The sequence below is a fragment of the Nicotiana tomentosiformis genome, chromosome 12, assembly GCF_000390325.3.
Source record: "Nicotiana tomentosiformis chromosome 12, ASM39032v3, whole genome shotgun sequence".
Taxonomy (NCBI): Eukaryota; Viridiplantae; Streptophyta; class Magnoliopsida; order Solanales; family Solanaceae; genus Nicotiana; species Nicotiana tomentosiformis.
Genome location: NC_090823.1, coordinates 87,751,393 through 87,771,035, shown reverse-complemented (window position 1 = coordinate 87,771,035; position 19,643 = coordinate 87,751,393). Strand labels below are relative to the sequence as shown.

The window sequence follows — 19,643 nt, the reverse complement described above, 5'->3', positions numbered from 1 at the left end:
GGTTATTTTGGTAATATTTTAGTTTCTTGAAAAAGCATCACTCTCGATATATTCCGTATAACATTACATGAGTATAGAATATTCATAGTCGTTCTAAATGCCTAATTTTGCACTTTCCTTTTCTTTTTTTATGTTTATTATGCATGTATGTGTAGGTTTTATGAGTTTATTGTAGTTTAATTAAAAGAGAATAAATGTGTGGGCTAAATTATATTTTTAGCTGAATTGGGCCAAAATTGACTCAAAAATCTAAGCCCAAAGCACCCTGAACCCGGTCCAGTAGAGGGCCTACCACGGGAGGATTCAAAATGGCGTAGTTTAACCTAAAACTATGTCGCTTTGGATAAGTGGCCAAAGTCTCAATCTTTCCCTTCCATTCCCTCATGATCCAACGACTCTCATTCACCCCATCCCTACTATTTAAAGCCTCAAAACCCCCAAATTTTGACCCTTATTTCCCCTTTAATCTTTCTTTCTTCACTTTCTCTTCTCGCTCTCCACACTGCCGCCCTGCTCCACCGCCGGAAATCTCCCGCAGCCAGCGGCCATCGTCTAAACCACCAAAACATTTTACCATTTCTTCCTCTCAACCTTCTCTCCATGAATTCAAGCCTCATATTCTTTAAATCTCCACCAATCTCCGTATATGTAACCTCAACCGAAACTCTAACTGCCCTTATTTGTACAAAATTAAAGAACTCCGGCCACTATCACCCCACAACACATACATGAATAGATAGAGCTCCACGATCCCTACACTTCCCCCCTAATTGTACCCATAAATGTCGTCGCTCCGCCACTGTGGCCGCCCTACTGCCGGCCACCACCACCACCATTGCTGCCCCTAAACCACCTTAGCCCTCAGTTTTAAAGTATATTCGACCTAAGGACACCCGTTTTCTTTTGGTATGACGCCAAATTCATCGTCTACCAAAATTAAACGAGTGTTCCAAGATCGAACAACCGTTGTTCGAGGTCCCCGACATCTCTTCGTTGCTCGATTTGGCATCGACTTTCCCTCGTGTGGTAAAACCCTACCTCCCTTTCTTTTTATTTTCTTTCGTTCCTTTTCTGCTTTTGATTTTGTGATTTAGGTTTAGGTTTCGTTTGATTTCTTCGCTCGTTTTGGTCATTACTGATTCGTTTGGCTGCATTAGTGTATTTTGCAATAGTCGTATTGTCTAATCGTTAGTCATTTGTTGCTATTAATTGTTGTCCGATAGTGCAACGATGCTATGTTTAAATCTGTTTAGTGCAATAGGTTATAGTTTCAGTCGCTCTACGTTAATTTGCATAAGTTGAAATGGTTTTAATCTAGTTCGTTTGAATGCTCATTTTGATTGTAATCCAAGTATGTTTGCCTTATCAATTTAATCAATTCTAGTTACTTGTTTCTTGATTTGGTTTTATTTACATAGGTTGGTACTAATATTGTAAAATCTGAACTTTAGGTAATTTTATTATAAAATAGAGTACTAGTAGTCAATATTTTACTAGTAGGGTGGCTGAGATAACTTTTTTCTTCCTTGCTTCTGCTACAGCAGATTTTCAGGCTGTCTTTTCACCTTTTGGACAGCTTTTGAACAATATTTAGCACACAAAATCAGTCTTTTTTTGACAGACTTTTGGTGAATCAAAATCTATCCAAAAAGTATCTTTCTTTACCTACTTAAGGGGATACTCTTCCCACACTGGATAGACACACTCTATGATACTTAGAAGGCATCTTTTACGCTCTAAAAAATACATATCTTTGAGAAACATCAGCAGCTGAATACTAATAGTAAGCTGAAAATTATGAGCTTTGTGAGTGTTTCTTAGAGTGTAAAACCTTTGAGAAAAATAGAAAGACCCCTTAGAAAATTTGTGAAGTTGTTTAGCTACTAGCTTCAAGCATCCTTGTTGGTTATCTAGGCTGTTTCTACTGTTGTTTCTGTTCATTTCACTGTTGTATTGTTTGTAATTCTATGACCCGGGTAACTCTTTAACCTTGTATTGCAAATTCTTTCACATTAATGAAGATGTGATCTCGTTTTTGAACTGATAAAGCATGACACATTTGAAGTTTGCCCAAAAATGAATGTTACATTTTTTAAGGATGTAAATTTGTTAAAGTTAGTTGAAACATCATGCTTTCCATTACCTTTATAGTTGAGGTTGTATTCCAGTGTATCTGGTTGAGGATTTGAAGTTACTAATATTTCATGTATAGTCCGTTAAAAGTTGTTTAATTATTAATAAGGTATGGATTCGAAACATGCAAACTTAATATTTTTGCTTCTTGTATGTGACGTTAAGTTGACGAAAGAGGAGTTATTATTTGAAAGAAAAAAAACAGGTTTAGTGGATGTATGTGAGAGGTTTTAAGGTTTTGGTTTACAAGGTGCAACTCATCTTTTTTTAAGTTATTAACTTGAGTTTAAAGTGGCTATTTTATAAACTGGATGTGCCTGCCATTATGTTTTGTTAAAAAGGGGCTATGACTGTAAAATAAAGAGGCCAGATCTTCAGCATAGTAACAGGATGTTATTACAAATTTGGGGTTTAAAGAGGTTGTTAGGCCTTTGAACCTTTGCCTCAAAATGAGCCCAATTATGGGCTAAAATATTTCTCTTCTTGATCAGGCCCAATGCTAAGATTGTCCAAAACTGGCCAGCAGTTTAAATACTCAAATAGCTGGCCCATTTATTTTATTGGCCAATACCAATAAGAGTTGACACGTTCTATTTTGATAACAAAGTTGCCCATTCCTTAAAATAATAAGTTAGACCAAACTTTTAAGAGTCATGTCACCACTAATAATTTCCAATAAAAATAAGATTTTTGTTACTAGTTAATTATCTCATTTCCTTAGTAATTAATTTAAACGCTAGGCAATTAGTAGGTGCGCTTTAACTTTACGGACTCGCTTGCGTAGCGTGATATTTAACATTCAACTAATTCAATAATCTCATATCATATCCATTAGATTTAATTAATTCCTAAATTAGTCAATCTCTGGTTATAAATCGCGGATTCGCTTGTGTAGCACGATAGTCGACATTTATTAAATTCCAAAATTCATTTCCATAAATGTAGAGTTGTCCGCTTGAGTTGTCGGCTCGAGTTGTCCGCTCGAGTAAGTCAGTCTAGATACCTTCTCCACTAGGATTTAAATCTAGAAGAACAAATCTCATGCAGAATATCCCTAGTAGGTTCACTGTATTTGCATCATGTACATTTGACTTAGTTGTGCTCGGCACAGGGGCCGGGTTCTGTTTTAGGAAAGGTACATTTTTGAAACTATTATGTTCATGTTATATGCTACTTGTTACATTATTTGGGAAGCTTGCATGTTGATCGGCTTTAGGATAAATTAGTTGAATGAACAAGAGAGAATTTCTCCCGATTTCTGTACAAATATTCGTTATTAAAAAATATATAAAAAGGACGATGTGGTCTAGTGCTATGGTTTTAAGGATTAATTTTTATAAAAAATCAAAAGAGAAAACATAGTCGGTTTATATTTTACCAATTTTCCCTTATGTCCGACTATTTTTGTCGAGACAGCCTTAAAACTCCACGGAAGCGCTAAAAGGTTATTTTTGTAAAAATGAGAATTTCATCTGTTTTGTCTGCTTTTTACTGTGTTGCCTTTGTATCTGGCCATTTTTGCCGAGAATGGCTATTTTGTCCTTTTTTGGTTCACTTTTTACCATTTTTTGCCTTTCTGTACGGCTAATTTGCCAAATACATCCTTAAACCTTCTACGAAAGTATCGAAAGGTTGTTCTCGTAAAAATAGCCAACATTTCTAGTTTTGTCTAGTCGTATTTGTCGAGTCAACCTTTTAACTTCTCTTAGGAGTAACGAATGGTTATTTTCTTAAAAATAGCTATTTTATTTATTTTGTCTACCTTTTATCATTTTGTCCTTATGTTTGGTCATTTTTTCCGAGACTACCTTTAAACCTCTCTTGGGAGTACTAAAGGGTCGTTTTCGTAATAATAGTCATTTTTTCTATTTTTTATCATTTTACCTTTTGTGTCCGGTAATTTTTAAAAAATAATAAAAAATAGATCGAGTCCTAAATTGGTTTTTTGAATTTTATATATATATATATATATATATAAGTCCTAACCCCTTTTTGTAACGACTCGGCCGGTTGTTTTGTGTGTATTAGCCCCGATCCTCTATGAATCTGAGATCTATAGCTAATTTAGGCTTGAAATGGTGAAAGTCGAATTTTTGGGAAGTTTGACCGGGGGTGGACTTTTTGATATCGGGGTCGGATTCCGATTACGAAAGTTGGAGTATGTCTGTAATGTTGAATATGACTTGTGTATAAAATTTGGGGTCAATTGGATGTGCTTTTGTATGATTCAGCATCTTTTGTAGTATTTGGAAATTCGAAGTTCATTAAGTTTGGATTGAAGGGTGATTCGTGTTTTTGTTGTTGTTTGACGTGTTTTGAGGACTCGAATAAGTTTGTATGGTGTTTTAGGACTTGTTGATATATTTGGTTGAGGTCCGGGGGGCCTCGGGGGTGTTTCGAATACTTAACGGTTTGAATTTGGACTTAGGCAAGTGGCTGAAGTTTTCTGATATCTAGTGGTTTTGCACCTGCGGTGGGGAGACCGCAGGTGCGTACTCGCACGTATGGGTGAATTAGCGCAGAAATGGGAATGGAGGAGATGGCCAGGGGTCGTAAGTGCGAGGGAATTTCCTCATCTGTGAGCCCGCAGATGCGCTTGAATCTCTGCAAATGCGGAGAGTGAGCTGGAGGGAAAGCTCGCAGAAGCGGACCCTTGTCCACAGGTGCGCACAAGAAGGTGCGACCTCTTGCTTGCAGATGTAGATCCAGTCCCTTAAGTCATTTCCAAACCTGCGAGGGAACTTCTGCAGGTGCGGCGTCGCAGGTGCGACAGTATGTTCATAGATGCGGAAGAACTGGCAAAAAATGAAATTTCAAGGGTTTGATTCCCATTTCAATTTTGGGACTTTGAGAGCTCGGTGTTAGGCAATATTTCGAGGTTTCTTCAAGAAGATTGTTGGGGTAAGTGATTCTAACTCGGATTGGACTATATTTCATGAATCTATTACTATTTTAATCATCTTATTAGGGATTTGAGTTGTAAATTAGGGGGAAAATGGTAGAAACTTCATAGGCTAAAATTTCGAGTTTTGGAAGGTGATTTGAGGTTGGATTCGAGTAATTCTTGTATGATTGGACTCGTGAGTAGATGCGTGTTCGTATTTTGTGACTTTTGTTGGATTTCGAGACATGGGCTCGGGGGGCCGGGTTGAGCCTATTTCAGCTTTTGGCTTCTAATTTCGTGTTTTTCTTGTTGAATTGATTCATTTAGCCTATATTAATTATATTGTACTGCTTGTGGCTGGATTCAGGGCATTTGGAGATTGATTAGAGGGGAAAAGGCATTGCGGAGTAGGATTTTGAGCGGTTTGAGGTATTGAAACCCCGAATTTTGGTATGATGTGATTATTTTGGAGGTGACGCACATGCTAGGTGATGGGAATGTGGACGTGCACTATGGGGGATTGTGACTTGATCCGTCCCGTGAGACTATAAAGTCGAATAGCTTATTGTTAATTACATGTTCCCTCTGTCTTCTAGAAATTTGACTGTCATTCTTGTTCGAAGCCATGCTTAGGCCATATGTCATCACTGTTGGGACTCACATCGGTCGAGTACTTGTTGATAAACTGCTATTTGTTGTCTTGAACTCAGTCACAATGCTACTTGCGAGTCATATCTCCGTTTCCTTTTTTTTTTCTTGTTGACACTTGTTATTAACTCTTTTGGCTGATTTTTATGATTTCTGAAAGCCCAAGAGGGCTGGAGAGGTTAGTGACTAAGATAGGCCTGAGTGTCGAGCTGCGAGCTATGTGAGGGCATATGGATCGTGCTGCACGCCGCAACGAGCCTTATGGCTATTTATGAACTGTGGATTGGGTTGCACACCGTAACAAGACTAGTGGCTACTTATATGATTGGGTCGGGCTGCACGCCACAGCGATATAGCGCTTGGGCTGAAAGGAGCCCCTTCGGAGTCTGCACACTCCCAGTGAGTGCAGGTACCTATTGAGTGTGAGTACTGAGGGCTGAGAGCCGAGTGATTTGAGTTGTTGTGACGAGTTGAGTGACTGTTGGTCTGAGAGGCTGTACTTGCTTTTTCATTTGTTGATGCACGTAGTTGTTATCTGTCATTGTTGTGAAATTCCTGAAACATTCTATATCCGAATTGCCTGAACTTTAACTGTATAAAACTTATTGGACTTAAACTGCCGGATGCGAAAGCATGTCTATTCTTTACTGGAATTATTGAAACTGAACTGTAATTATATAGCTCGTCACTGCTTCTAAGTTCCTTATTTTTTTCTGTTACTTGCTGAGTTGGTTGTACTCATGCTACACCTTGTATTTCATGTGCATATCCAAGTGTGTTTGTTCACGGAGGTCATTGAGTTTGTGCGTGATCGAGTACCGGAGACTACGAGGTAGCTGCCGGCGTCCATAGACTTTGTCTCTCCTTCTATGTTTTTCTTTCTTTCCTGTATGATACTTAGACACTATTTTTATTAGACTGGATATCTAGATGCGCATGATTTGGTGACACCCCGATGTTTGGGGCTATCTTTCCGCATTTTATTTTGAATTCAACTCCGGTTTTTGTAAAAATCTTTCTAGTATGAAAAGGCTTTGAATTATCCTTTTTATGAAATATTGAAGTATTTTGAAAGGTCTGCGTGCCTAGTACCATCGATAGGCTCCATCACGACAGGTTAGAGTTTTGGGTCGTGACACCTTTCTTATTCTCAGGTTCACCATGCATTCTCAACAAAGAAGAAGTCAAAAAAGGGTAAGGGACGAGACATCTCCTATGTTCTTTATCAGAGATTAGACCCCAAGTAGTCTCAGTAATTTGTGGGCTAGTTTCGCCACATGGGAACAAAATCAAGTTTTTATGCACCTCAAGTTCCTCACAAACATCATGGAGTTAAGCCCAATAGAGATTTAAACGAGGCCCTAGTGGGGTTTTGGGATCCTGTGATTAATGTCTTCAAGTTCAAAGATTGTGAAATGATGCCTACATTGGAAGAATTAGGGGGGTTTACAGAATTGGGGTGAAACCTTCGTGGGAAAAATCCTGCGGCTCCGAGAAAAGTTGGCGAGAAAAAATTCTTGAAGAAGTTATACCTCCGTCAAATTCCAATGGGCTGCTTGAACGAAGGTTGGGTTCCGTTGGAATATTTGTATGACAGATTTGGGGATGTGAAAGGGTTTGAGAACTGCTCCGGCTTAGAATTCGTCAACAAATTGAGTTACAATGCCTGGGGAGTTGAGAATCTGCGCTTTTATGATGTCATTTATGGGAATCATGGTCTTTCCAGAGCATGGTGGCACATCAGAATTCAATTGGTTGTGATTGTCTCATTTTTGGAAAGTAGCGAGGATCATACTATTCTTCTCATGATTCTGGGAGATATTTTTCGAGCTTTGACCCGCTGCCAAAATGGCGAAGATTACTTCGAGGGATGCAACATTCTGTTGCAGATGTGGTTCATAGAGCACCTTTATCATCGTCCAATAGTAGTAAATTTCAATGATAATTGGTTGAATTACATTGGATTTCACCCAAATAGGGTCGCGAGTTGTAATCTTCTAGAGAGGGTAAGGGCCTGGCAGGCACTAATTGGTTCATTGACTGCTGATAGAATCACTTGGAACTATTATTGGTTCTCTTCTTCTAGGGTCATGCATATGTCGATGTATCACCCGTTCTTTATACTAATAGGTTTCAGAGGTTTCCAACCCTACACACCCTACGTGTCATGCGCCATCTAGGGAGAGAGAAAAAGAGGCCCCAGATTGAGGACATGCGTCCGTTTGTGTGGGAATTCAAGGAAGAGGAACTTCCAAGTGAGTCATATGCACACAAAGTTTGGTTCGGTAGTAGGTTTTCTGACTTAGACGAGATGGTAGCTGATCGTGAACGTGGAGAGGTGAGACTCACGTATCTTGAGTGGTTTCGCAATCAGGCAATCCCGGAGCAAAATCCAAAAAGATCCATAAGGAATGCATTTGATTGGGAGTCTGAGATTCGAAACAGAGTTAGGCTGGTTACATAAGAGATGAAAAGAGATTATGAATTTACCTTTGGAGCATTACTAGAAGAGCTCAGCATCGTTAAAGTGGATAGGGATCTGCAGTATGATGCTTTCGAGGAAGAGAAATCTCACTGAGAACGAGAGAAGAAAGCACTCAAGACCCAGATTAGGCAGAAAAAAAATAGTCACTACTGTTCAACAATAAGAAGAAATAGAAGCACAATTCAAGGTGGTCCGTGATCATGAGCGCAAAGGTTTTGCTCTATTAATCCAAGGTCTAAGGGATCCGTTGGAGGGAGTTGAGTCAAGTAAGGAGCGCCAGATCGCCGAGTTTGAAATAGAAAGACATCACGACCAAAAGGTGATCGATCGGTTAGAGGGGGAGTCACTAGAAATTTGGTGCCAGAGAGATATGGCCTTGAAGCACGAGCATGATGCATTGGATCTAGCCTAAACCCGTGGTCAGTGAAATTATGAGTTGCATTTGGATTTGGAGCACATTAAGGGAAAGATCCTCGAGGTAGCCACATATAGCTCCCGAGCATGCAGGAGTTGCCATGGAATGATGCATGAGCGGTTTGCAGAAGTATCATTGAACATCGCCTGTCACATAGATGTATACTTAGAGAGGATATACCACAATGTTGGGGTCAGCCGCAAGAATAAGCCCATTGACTACAGTGATGCTGGTGGATTCTACTGCAGAGATCAGAGTCTTCTTTTAGTTGGCAGTCCACTTTGATTGTTCCTTTGTTTTCATCGAGTCTGTAAGGGTCTTTTGGTGTTTTGAGTCTTGTTGTTTTGCCTTTTATCTTAAAAATTCTGTTTGAGTCGAGTCTGGTCTTTTTTTAAATGTTTGTCTTTATGTAAATTTTTATTTTTAGTCTTGTATCAAAACAAAACAAAAACAAAAAAAGGGAAAAGTTTGAAAATCAACGAAAATTATTTTATTTTAGAAAAATTTGAAAATGAACCAAAAAGATGTTTGTTTTGTAAAAACCAATTTTTTAAAAAAGGTCATGTCCCTCAACTACGTAATGATCCGATTCATACGACATGATATGTAGGTAACCTCCAAAAGATTCGATCGAAATATTTTCCATCGACCCTAAAATGAGGGATCAAAATAACGCGAGTGAAAAGAAAAGCGAAAATAAAAGTGAGAGAGAAGAAAATAAGAGCTCCATAAGCAGCAACCTTATAAGCCAGAATGAAACATGAAGCCTTCCAAAATCATGTTAGAGGCGGTGATAATGTTAGGAGCATGGAATGTTATGTGTGATTCATATCTTTAAAATGCTTAACCCTAACATGTTTGTTGTCTCTTATATAGTAAGCTTAAGGTGGTTGGTTTGTGGTGAAACTGGCAACATATCATTAGTTCACCAGATCTAAGAAAAAGGTAGCAATGACTAACAATGATGAAATCGAGTTGGTCAGTGATGACCCCAGGGTCAGTCAGTTGAGCAAGAGTCGAAGGGAATAAGAATATTGGAACAACAACTATCTAATGTGTATCGGGTTTGGGTCTCCGGTCAGCCTCCGCCTCAAGATCCCTTAGAGGGAACTTCCACCATACCTCTGGCTACTCAACCTCCGCTCTATGCAATGAGCGATCACATTCTACCACCAGGGTATGTGCCAAATTATAGCTTCCCTACTGCCCCTAGTACCTCTAATGTGTGACCTCCAGCTTCACCTGCAAGGAACACCCGCTCGTCATGTCTGGCGCGCCGGCATATTCAATCCCGCCACCACCTCCTGTGACAAGGACAAATAATGAGACACCATATCATGCTTATGATGCCCAATGCTACTTTCCAAATTTGTCTTCCAGGGTCTCGGATCCATACAATCAGACTCCTCAGTACGAGTCACCATTGGAAACTGAAAAGGTCACCAAGACGGGTGAGCCAGATAAGACGGCCAGAAAAATGAAAAGTCTCGAGCAGAACATAAAGAACATACAAGGACTAGGTGGTCACAAAAGTATTTCATTCAGTGATCTATGTATGTTCCCTCATATCAATTTGCCACCAGGGTTCAAAACCCCAATATTTGTGAAATATGATGGACATGACGACCCTATCACCCACTTGAAAAGGTACTACAACTAGCTGAGAGATGCAGGAGGAAAAGAAGAATTGCTAATGGCTTATTTTGGTGAGAGTCTAGTGGGGATAGCCTCTGAATTGTTCATTGACCAAGATATCTCCCACTGGCATGTTTGGGACAATATATCCTTGGCCTTCATCAGACAATTTCAGTACAACATTGATATTGCGCCATATCACAATTCCCTGTCCAATATGAAAAAAAAAAAGGCGACTGAAAGCTTTATGGAGTATGCTATCAAATGGAGGGAACAAGCGGCTAGAGTTAAGCCACCCATGGATAACCATGAGTTGATCACTATTTTTCTGGAGGCTCAAGATCCTGAGTACTTCCAAAATATGATGTCCGTAATGGGTAATCCTTTTGCAGAAGCGATCAATATAGAGGAGATGGTCGAAAATAGCCTCAAGAATTACAGAATTATAAGTCAAGTTGCTCTCAAAGCCACTATCCAAGCAATCCAAAATGGCTTGGGAAGTTTGGAAAATAGAAAGAAGAGAGATGAAGGATACATGATGACTTTGGGATCCAGGGAAGTTCAAAGAGGGGCAGCACACCCTTATATGAAAGTTTATCAGGGTCAGTATAGCTACCCTCAACATTATTATCCCCCACCAATTCCACAATACTCTATGTGCCCACCACAGTACACAATGCTTAATGCCCAGTCTTATGCTCGGCTTTCCAATCAACTGGTACGGGCACCAGCTCTAAGGATCCCCCGACCTTAGCAGTAAAATTTTTAGGAACCCTACAATGCTCGTCCCAGGCAGGATTATGGTCAAAAGCAGAGGCCTGTGGAAAAATTCAATCCATTGACTGAATCATACTCTAGTTTGTTCCAGAAGTTGAAGCAGATGGGCGTGATTGGACCCAATGCTCCCTACCATATGTATCTCGATTCAAATGGATTTTAAGTAAATACTAGATGTGAATATCATTCAGGTACCCCCCAGGGCATACCAATGATGACTGTTCGACTCTGAAAAGGGCCATAAAAAGACTCAACATTGAAAAGTTGATTGTGGTAACAATTGGCGAGGACCCTCCTAATGTGACAACAACCAGTTGTCAATACACAATGATGTTCATTTTATGGGAATGATTGGCCGAGATCAAGAATACAAGCCGGTTGGTTAAGCAGAAATGACAGTGGGAACGATTCAAGAAGGAACAGGACTAGAAGTAAGTCCAAGACGAGATGTGTCGTTGGTTGTGAAACGTGCCCAAATCTCAGAGGCAACTTTATTTGTTCCAAAAATCTCAAGGTTGGAAGTCCGCTCCAGTGTTCCAAGCCCAAGGTTGTATGTCCTGGGAGGCCACCCCATCATGAGGCAGAATCAAGGTGGTATAAAAGGTATAATAGAGTTGATCATAATCAAACTCGACATGCAACCTCGTGTGACAAACACAAAAACCATTCCTTGGAACTACAACACAATTGTGGTGACCTACAAATACAAGGTAACCATAGAAGAAGTGGGGGAAACTGGAGGTTTGACTCGATCGGGGAGGTGTTACTCTCCAGAAGAGTTGAGGAAGGCCAAGAAAATCAGAGAAGGCCAAATGCCAATAAAGAAGCCAGTCACTGAAGAAGAGGCGAAAGAGTTTTTGAAAAAAATAAAAGTTCAGGATTACTCAATCATTGACCAGCTGAGAAAGACTCCTGCCCAAATCTCTCTACTATCTCTGCTCATACATTCAGAAGAGCATGCTTATGTACTAATCAAGATTCTGAATGAGGCATATGTCTCAGAGAAGATGGCTAACAACACTTTTGAGGTGAATAGAATCTCTTTTACTGATGAGGAACTCCCTGAGGAGGGAGCCGGGAACAAGAGGGCTTTGCACCTGACTATCAAATGTGAGGAACACTACGTAATGCGAGTCATGGTTGATGGAGGCTTGAGCATAGATGTGTGCCCTCTCTCTACCTTGCAAAGCATGAGGATTAATACAGACAGAATCCAACCCAACAATGTCTGCATCCATGATTTTGATGGATCAGTGAGAGACACCATTGTAGAAATCAACCTCACCATGACAATTGGGCCGGTTGATTTTGAAATTGTCTTCCAAGTATTAGACACAGAAACTTCTTATAACTTTCTTCTTGGAAGGCCATGGATCCATATGGCTCGAGTTGTGCCATCCACCTTGCATCAGATGCTCAAGTTCAAACATGACAGGCAAGAAATTATTATTCACGAAAAAGACGAGTGATCCATTTATAAAGACCTATTAATCTCGTGTATTGAGGCCAAGTAAGGGTGTGAGTCCATTGTCTATTAGGATTTCGACGTGGTTGATGTGGACCATGTTGAGGAAGGAAAGCCCATTCTGCATCCTCGTCTTTCTGCCACATCTATAATGGTGGCTGCACTTATGCTAAGATAGGGTTATGAGCCATAAAAAGGCTAGGGGCATCATTGCAAGGAATTTTGATGCATATTTCTCCCTTTGGTAACAAGGGTATTTTTGGCTTAGGTTTCAGGCTAATACAAGAAGATGAGGACAAAGCCAAGCACCGCAAGAAGCATGGGTGGGTCTTGCAGAAACCGATCCCTCACATTTTTTATACTTTTGTCAAGCCACAACTCCAAGAGGGTCAAAATTCCTCGGTGCAGGAAAACATTGATGAAATTTACCATGGCCTCGAAAAGATGTTTGCTGAAGTGAATATGATCCACGCTGGTGAAGGCACTAGTCGTGTCGATCAACTAATTGCCCAGACACCATGCTCAACAATTGGGAAGCAACTCTTCTCCCCACAAGGAAGGAGTCTTTGTAGTTTGCTTTTGCAGCTTCTTTTTGGTATTTGGGTTACTTTCACTATTGTAATCCAAACATCTCAGTATGATTATTTTATTTTGATGTTAACCCTTCAATCCTTTCAAATTCAATGGAATGCAGTTCAGATTCGTATTAAGTTCTGTATCTTTTCCTATTATTAATTCCTGTCATTTTGTTTCTATTTCAGTTTTGTTAATACTGGCTTTAATAACATGACATGCATGTGGAACTCACGCCCAAATATTAAAAAGCTGTCTAATTTTGAAATAATGCATCAAGAGGTTGAATATGATTAAGATGAGGTTGTTGAGGAAATAAAAAGAGAATTGGAGCAATTTGAAAGTAAGCTTAAGCCCAACCTCGATGAAATTGAGTCAATTAACATCGGAAGTCCTGAAGAAATCAGAGAAACAAAGATAAGCATTCACACAGAACAAAAAACCATAGATGCCTTGATTTAGATTTTATTTGAATACAGAGATGTGTTCGCTTGGTCTTATGATGATATGCTGGGTTTAAGTGCTTATCTTTTGGTTCATAAGCTTCTCACGTATCCTGATTTTCCACCAGTCCAACAAAAGCAACAAAAATTTAAAACAGATATGAGTGATAAAATCAAAGAGGAAATTATGAAGCAATTCAGTGCTAATATGGTCAGAGTCGTCCGATACACTACTTGGGTGGCAAATGTTGTGCATGTACAGAAGAAGGATGGAAAAACTAGAGTCTGTATTGACTACAGATATTTGAACAAAGCGAGTCCAAAGGATAAATTTCCTTTACCAAACAGCCACATCCTTGTAGATAATTGCGCAAAGCATGAGATACAATTTTTCGTGGATTGCTATGCCGGATACCACCAGTTCTAATGGATGAGGATGATGCAAAAAAGACCATTTTCACCACTCCATGGGGTACGTATTGTTACAAGGTCATGCCATTCGCTTTGAAGAATGCAGGGGCAACTTACATGAGGTCCATGACCACCATTTTCCACGACATGATGCACAAAGAGATTAAAGTATATGTTGATGTCATCATAAAGTCAAAGACATAGGCTGATCATGGTGTAATTTGAAAGATTTCTTGCAACAGTTGTAAAGGTATTACTTTAAGCTCAATCCATCCAAGTGCGCATTCGAGGTTCCATATGGGAAGCTCCTCGGTTTTATAGTCAGCCGGAGAAGCATCAAATTGGATCCATCTAAGATAAAGTCCATTCAAGATCTGCCACCCCCGAAGAACAGAACTGGTGTCATGAGTTTGATCAGGATATTGAACTACATCAGTAGATTCATTGCTCAGCTCACAACCACGTGTGAGACCATCTTTAAGTTGTTGAAAAAGGATGTTGTTATCAAGTGGACAGATGATTGCCAAATAGCTTTTGACAGGATCAAAGATTATCTGTCGAAACACCCATGTACTGTTCCCACCTGAACCTGGCAGGCCTTTGTTTTTATATCTATCGGTGATGGATAATTCCTTTGGATATGCTCTGGGGACAACATTATGTGACATGTAAAAAGGAACATGAATCTATTATTTGAGCAAGAAGTTCACCAATTATGAGGCTAAGTATACCCTTTTAGAAAGAACATGTTGTGCCTTGACTTGGGTCGCTCAGAAGCCAAGGCATTATCATTTGGCCTATACTACTTACCTCATATCCAGAATGAATCCTTTGATGTACATCTTCTGAAAGCCAATTCCCACTGGTAGGCTCGCAAAATGGCAAATTATGCTCATGGAGTTCAACATCATCTATGTCACTCACACAACAATGAAAGCAAAAGCTTTGGCAGAACATTTGGCAGAGAATCCAGTCGATGATAATTATGAGCCACTGAGCACATACTTCCCAGATGAAGAGGTCAACTCAATAGAGGAAGTAGTTCTGGATGACAGCCATGTATGGAAAATGTATTTTGATGGGGCTGTCAATATCAAAGGAGTTGGGACCGGGGCGATCCACATGTCACCTATTGGACAACATTACCCTATAATGGCACGACTTCAATTCTTCTGTACCAATAATACGACAGAATACATGACTTGTATCATGGGTCTAAAAATGGCCCTCGATCTGGATGTGCATGAACTATTGGTTATGGGAGATTTCGACTTGCTTATCCAGCAAGCCCAAGGTGAATGGGAGACTCAAGACATGAAGCTTATTCCATACAGACAATGTGTGTAAGACCTAAGCAAAAGATTCAAGTCTATCGAGTTTAGGTACATTCCCAGGTTTCACAATGAGCTAGTTGATTCCTTGGCTACCTTAGCCTTGATGCTCCCTTATCCGAGAAACACTCATATTGATCCATTGGAAATCCAAGTTCGCAATCAACATGGTTACTGTAATGCAATTGAGGTAGAACCTTATGGTGAACCATGGTATCATTACATAAAGCGATTCCTGAAAATGCGGGAATACTCGGAGCATGCCAAAAGAGATCAAAAAATAACTATAAGGTGGCTCACCGGTGGTTTCTTCCTGAATGAAGAAATTATGTACAAAAGGACCCCAGATTTGAACGTGTTAAGATGCATAGATTCCACTGAAGCTGAGCGGATCATGAGTGAAGTGCATTCAGGGGTATGCGGGCCTTACATGAATGGATATGTTTTGGCGAAGAAGATTCTAAGGGCGGGGTATAATTGGCTTACTATGAAGCGAGATTGCTTCAGTTTTGTTCGCAAGTGTCACCACTTCCAGATTCATGGTGACCTGATTCACTCGCCTCCATTGGAATTGCATCTTATGTCCTCTTCTTAGATTCATTTTGGTCGCCATTGATTACTTCGCCAAGTGGGTGGAGGCAATTACTTTCAAAGCAATCACCAAGAAAGCAGTGGTAGATTTTGTTCATCCCAACATCATATGTCGTTTTAGTATCCCAAAGACCATTATCACTAACAATGCAGCCAATCTAAATAGTCACTTGATGAAGGAGGTTTGCAAGCAATTTAAAATTGTGCATCACCACTCTATCCCTTGTCATCTAAAAGCCAATAGAGCCATTGAAGCGGCAAATAAGAACAACGAGAAGATTCTTAGGAAGATGATTGATAAATGGGGATTTTGACTACTTATTTGCGCCCATTTTACTTCCATTTTAGCTCAAATATGCTTAAAGATATTTCCGAAAACTGATAAAATATAATTTATTGCAGGAGTATTGGAAAATGTGCCAAAACGATGAAATTCAACTCAATAAGGAGTATTTTTGGACAACGACTACAACCAAGCAAAAAGGGTAAAGTGCGGACCGCAGAATTTTGTCTGCGGCCGCAGATCATGAAGGGATTTCTGTCAGAGCTTCTTTGAAAAGTGCGGACCACACAATAATTGTGCGTCCGCAGAAGAGGAAGATCAGAGAGGCCCAACTTTATGTCCATCAAAAAGTGCGGACCGCACTATTATTGTGCGGCCGCAGAACTCAAGAGTGCAGCTGTACTCAGAAATGTGCGGTCCGCAGAACCTGAAGAAGTGCGACCGTAATTCAAAATTGTGTGGTCGTAGAAGTCCCTCCTATCAAGATCTGCATCAAAGTGTGCACCGCACACAGAATTGTGTGGCCGCAGAACCTCCGAAAGGGCAATTTTGTCCAAAAATTTCATTTGTGTATAAATAGTCTTTTTTGACAAAATTAGGTAAAACATTTTGGAATATCTAAAAGTTGGGAGCCATTTTTATTTACTGCTTTAAGAAATTTCATGATAGTATGTCTATTTTACATTGGATTTTTATCTCTTTATCATTGAATATGAGTTTAATCTTCTATTCTTCTTTAATTTCTTCATTTTCATCTATGAGTAGCTAAATTTCTAGCTAGGGTTGTGACCCAACCCTAGTGTGGGTACCTAATGGGTGTTTGATTTAGGGCTTCTTTATGGTTGGGCGTGTAATATTTAGCATAGTTCTTGCTTTAGTTGTAGAATTAATGGTTGCAAACATTGATTCAAGCCTATTTGACTTAGTCTCTACTTGAGAAAGAGAGACTGAATCTAGGAAAACTTGGCTAACAAGAAATTAGAGTGAACTCAAGAAATTGATAGTCCCAATTAAAGGTTTTAATATAGAGATAGTAAAACTCGACTTGGGCATATATCAATTGTTTTGTGAATTACCCATTTGGACTTGAGAAAGCCAAATTGGGAAAAACCACTCTATTATCGAGAGGTATTGACTGTGTAATTGCGTGTTGATTGTTATATTACACCCCGACCTACCAAACCTGCCCTAAAGCCCACAACCCATTAGGCAAACACCTAGGTGGAAGTCACAACCCTAGATCTTTTACAAGCTTGAAAAACAACACCAAAAATATTATTTTCTAGCTTTACATTTGCAAACCGTAGCATAATTTAGAAGTAGAATCAAAACATAGTTTGTGGAAATATATCTTAGACACTCTACGTGCTTAGTACAAATATATATTTAATCCCATCTACGCTCAACAAAAACAACAACAACAACAACAACCTAGTATAATCCCACTAGTGGGGTCTAGGGAGGGTAGTGTGTACGCAGAACTTACCCCTACCCTGGGGTAGAGAGGCTGTTTCAAATAGACCCTCGGCTCCCTCCCTCTAAGATCTCCCCACCTTGATCTTGGGGTGACTCGATCTCACAACCTCTTAGTTGGAAATGGAGGGTGCTTACCACTAGAGCAACCCACTCTTGTCCTGGTTGGCTATTATTATTACAACCGATCGCTTCACAACCCCAAATTGAGGTGTGATTTGGGCGAGATCAATTTTTGGCGCTGTTGCCGGGGAGCATAAAAACGGATTTAGCTATATATTTGGTTTTGTGTGTGAATTGGCTTCATTTCCTTCAATATTATTAATCGTTTTGGTGAAACAATTGTAAGTGAAACAATGGATCTCAACAATAATGATCCTCTCGGAAACATGCCTTTGGGGGATGTGGATGTGGAAGATGACCAAGTTGAAGAGGTTCCTCCTGAACCTCAAGCAAATAGATGAGGCTGACCGCCTCAAGACAACGTTCCCGTTTCACCCCCACCTCCACCAAGAGCGGCTCCATACCGAGTGTTGCCGAATGAACGGTATGCAAGTTCCATAGTCCCGCCCCGCATTAGGGCGGCCAACTTTCAAATCACAAATATTATGCTCACATTGCTAGAGCAACGTGGATTCTTCACCGGGGCTCCGAATCAAAATTTCGTACAAACACTTAAAGGATTTGTAGACACTTGCTGGGGGAGTAAACAGAAAAACGTCTCTAAGGATACTTTAAGGTTGAGGTTATTTCCTTTTTCACTACAGGGGAAAGCCTTGGGTTGGTTAGCAAGGTTGCCAAACCATTCCATCCATACATGGGATGAATTGGCGGAGAAATTCATTGCTAAGTTCTTTTTTCTCATGCATATGGCTACTCTTAGAGATGAGATTCTAGCATTCAAACAAGAACCCAATGAGCCTTTGCATTAGATATGGGAGAGGTACCGAACTATGGTGAAAGAGTACCCGAACAATGACATGACTAAGGCTATGATTCAACAAACTTTCTATAGGGGGATCAATACTACCAATCAATGCATGGTCAACCAACTTGCCGGTGGAAATTTCATGACAACACCATATGCCAAAGCTTGTGAGATCTTAGATGAAATGGAGGATACTTCATCGTCATGGCAAAGTAGAGCAAATGTTCCTCAAGGTCATCCAAATATGATTCACCTACATAAAGAATTACATGATCATGGGCAAGCAATTGCCGAGTTGACCACCACAATGAATCAATTAGCCATAGCCCAAGTTCAACAAGTTCAAGACCCTAAGCAAGTAAATACAATGGAAGGAGTAAATATGATGGTTAAGCAAGTAAATGCAATGGAAGGAGTAAATATGATGGTGAACAAGCGAAGGCAAAAAGGTCAACAAGTGCAAAACCGTGCGGAACAATATGTGCAAGAAGATAGTGGGTTTGACCAAGATGAATCTTACAATTAACAAGAGGAGGAAGTACAATATGTGAACAACTTCCAAGGGAAAAGAAACAACTCTCAAGGCCCGAATCAACAACAATGGTAATCTCAAGGTAATCAAGGGAATTGGAACAATCAAAACAACCAAGCTAATTGGAATGGTCAAACCAATCAAGGAATTAGAACAATCAAAACAACCAAAGCAATTGGGGTGGCAATAGTCAAGGATATTGGGGAGGCAACAACCAAGGGGGATGGAACAATAATCAAGGGAATTGGGTGTCGCGTTTTCAAAGGCCCCCGATGTATCAACAACCAAGCAACCCGCCTCCTTACCCTTCCCATGGTACTAGCTCTTCCAACAATGAGATGGGGAGAATTGAGAACATGTTTAAACAAATGATGGAGAATAATGCCGACTCCGATGCTCAACTAGCCTCTCACAACACTTCAATTCGCAATTTGGAAGTTCAATTGGGGCAAATCTCGCAAGCTTTAAACACTCGTCCTATGGGGGCACTACCAAGTGACACAGTGGTGAACCCAAAGGGTGGGACCAACACGGGACATGCCATGGTCGTGACTACAAAGAGTGGAAAAGGTGGGGATGTAACCACCTCAAGTCAAAGAAAAATTGTGGATGATGAACAAGTGATTCAAGAAGATG

At 40.1% G+C, this 19,643-nt stretch overlaps 1 protein-coding gene across 1 annotated transcript; it reads left to right on the top strand.

The window, feature by feature from the left end:
• Window positions 1-14,799: 14,799 nt before the first annotated feature.
• On the top strand, window positions 14,800-16,105 carry LOC138902989 (uncharacterized). Its single transcript, XM_070190897.1, has 3 exons — window positions 14,800-15,208; window positions 15,302-15,671; window positions 15,796-16,105. Exons 1-3 carry the CDS (start codon window positions 14,800-14,802, stop codon window positions 16,103-16,105), a joined length of 1,089 nt encoding a protein of 362 aa, XP_070046998.1.
• The last annotated feature ends 3,538 nt before the right edge of the window (window positions 16,106-19,643 follow it).

What these genes read in the sequence shown, in the direction of transcription:
- LOC138902989 (XM_070190897.1), top strand. Translation starts at nt 14,800, where the DNA reads ATGAAAGCAAAAGCTTTGGCAGAACATTTGGCAGAGAATCCAGTCGAT. An exon ending in GCTTATTCCATACAGACAAT is followed by an intron (nt 15,209 to 15,301) that starts GTGTGTAAGACC and finishes TGGCTACCTTAG; the next exon opens with CCTTGATGCTCCCTTATCCG. An exon ending in AAGAAGATTCTAAGGGCGGG is followed by an intron (nt 15,672 to 15,795) that starts GTATAATTGGCT and finishes TCCTCTTCTTAG; the next exon opens with ATTCATTTTGGTCGCCATTG.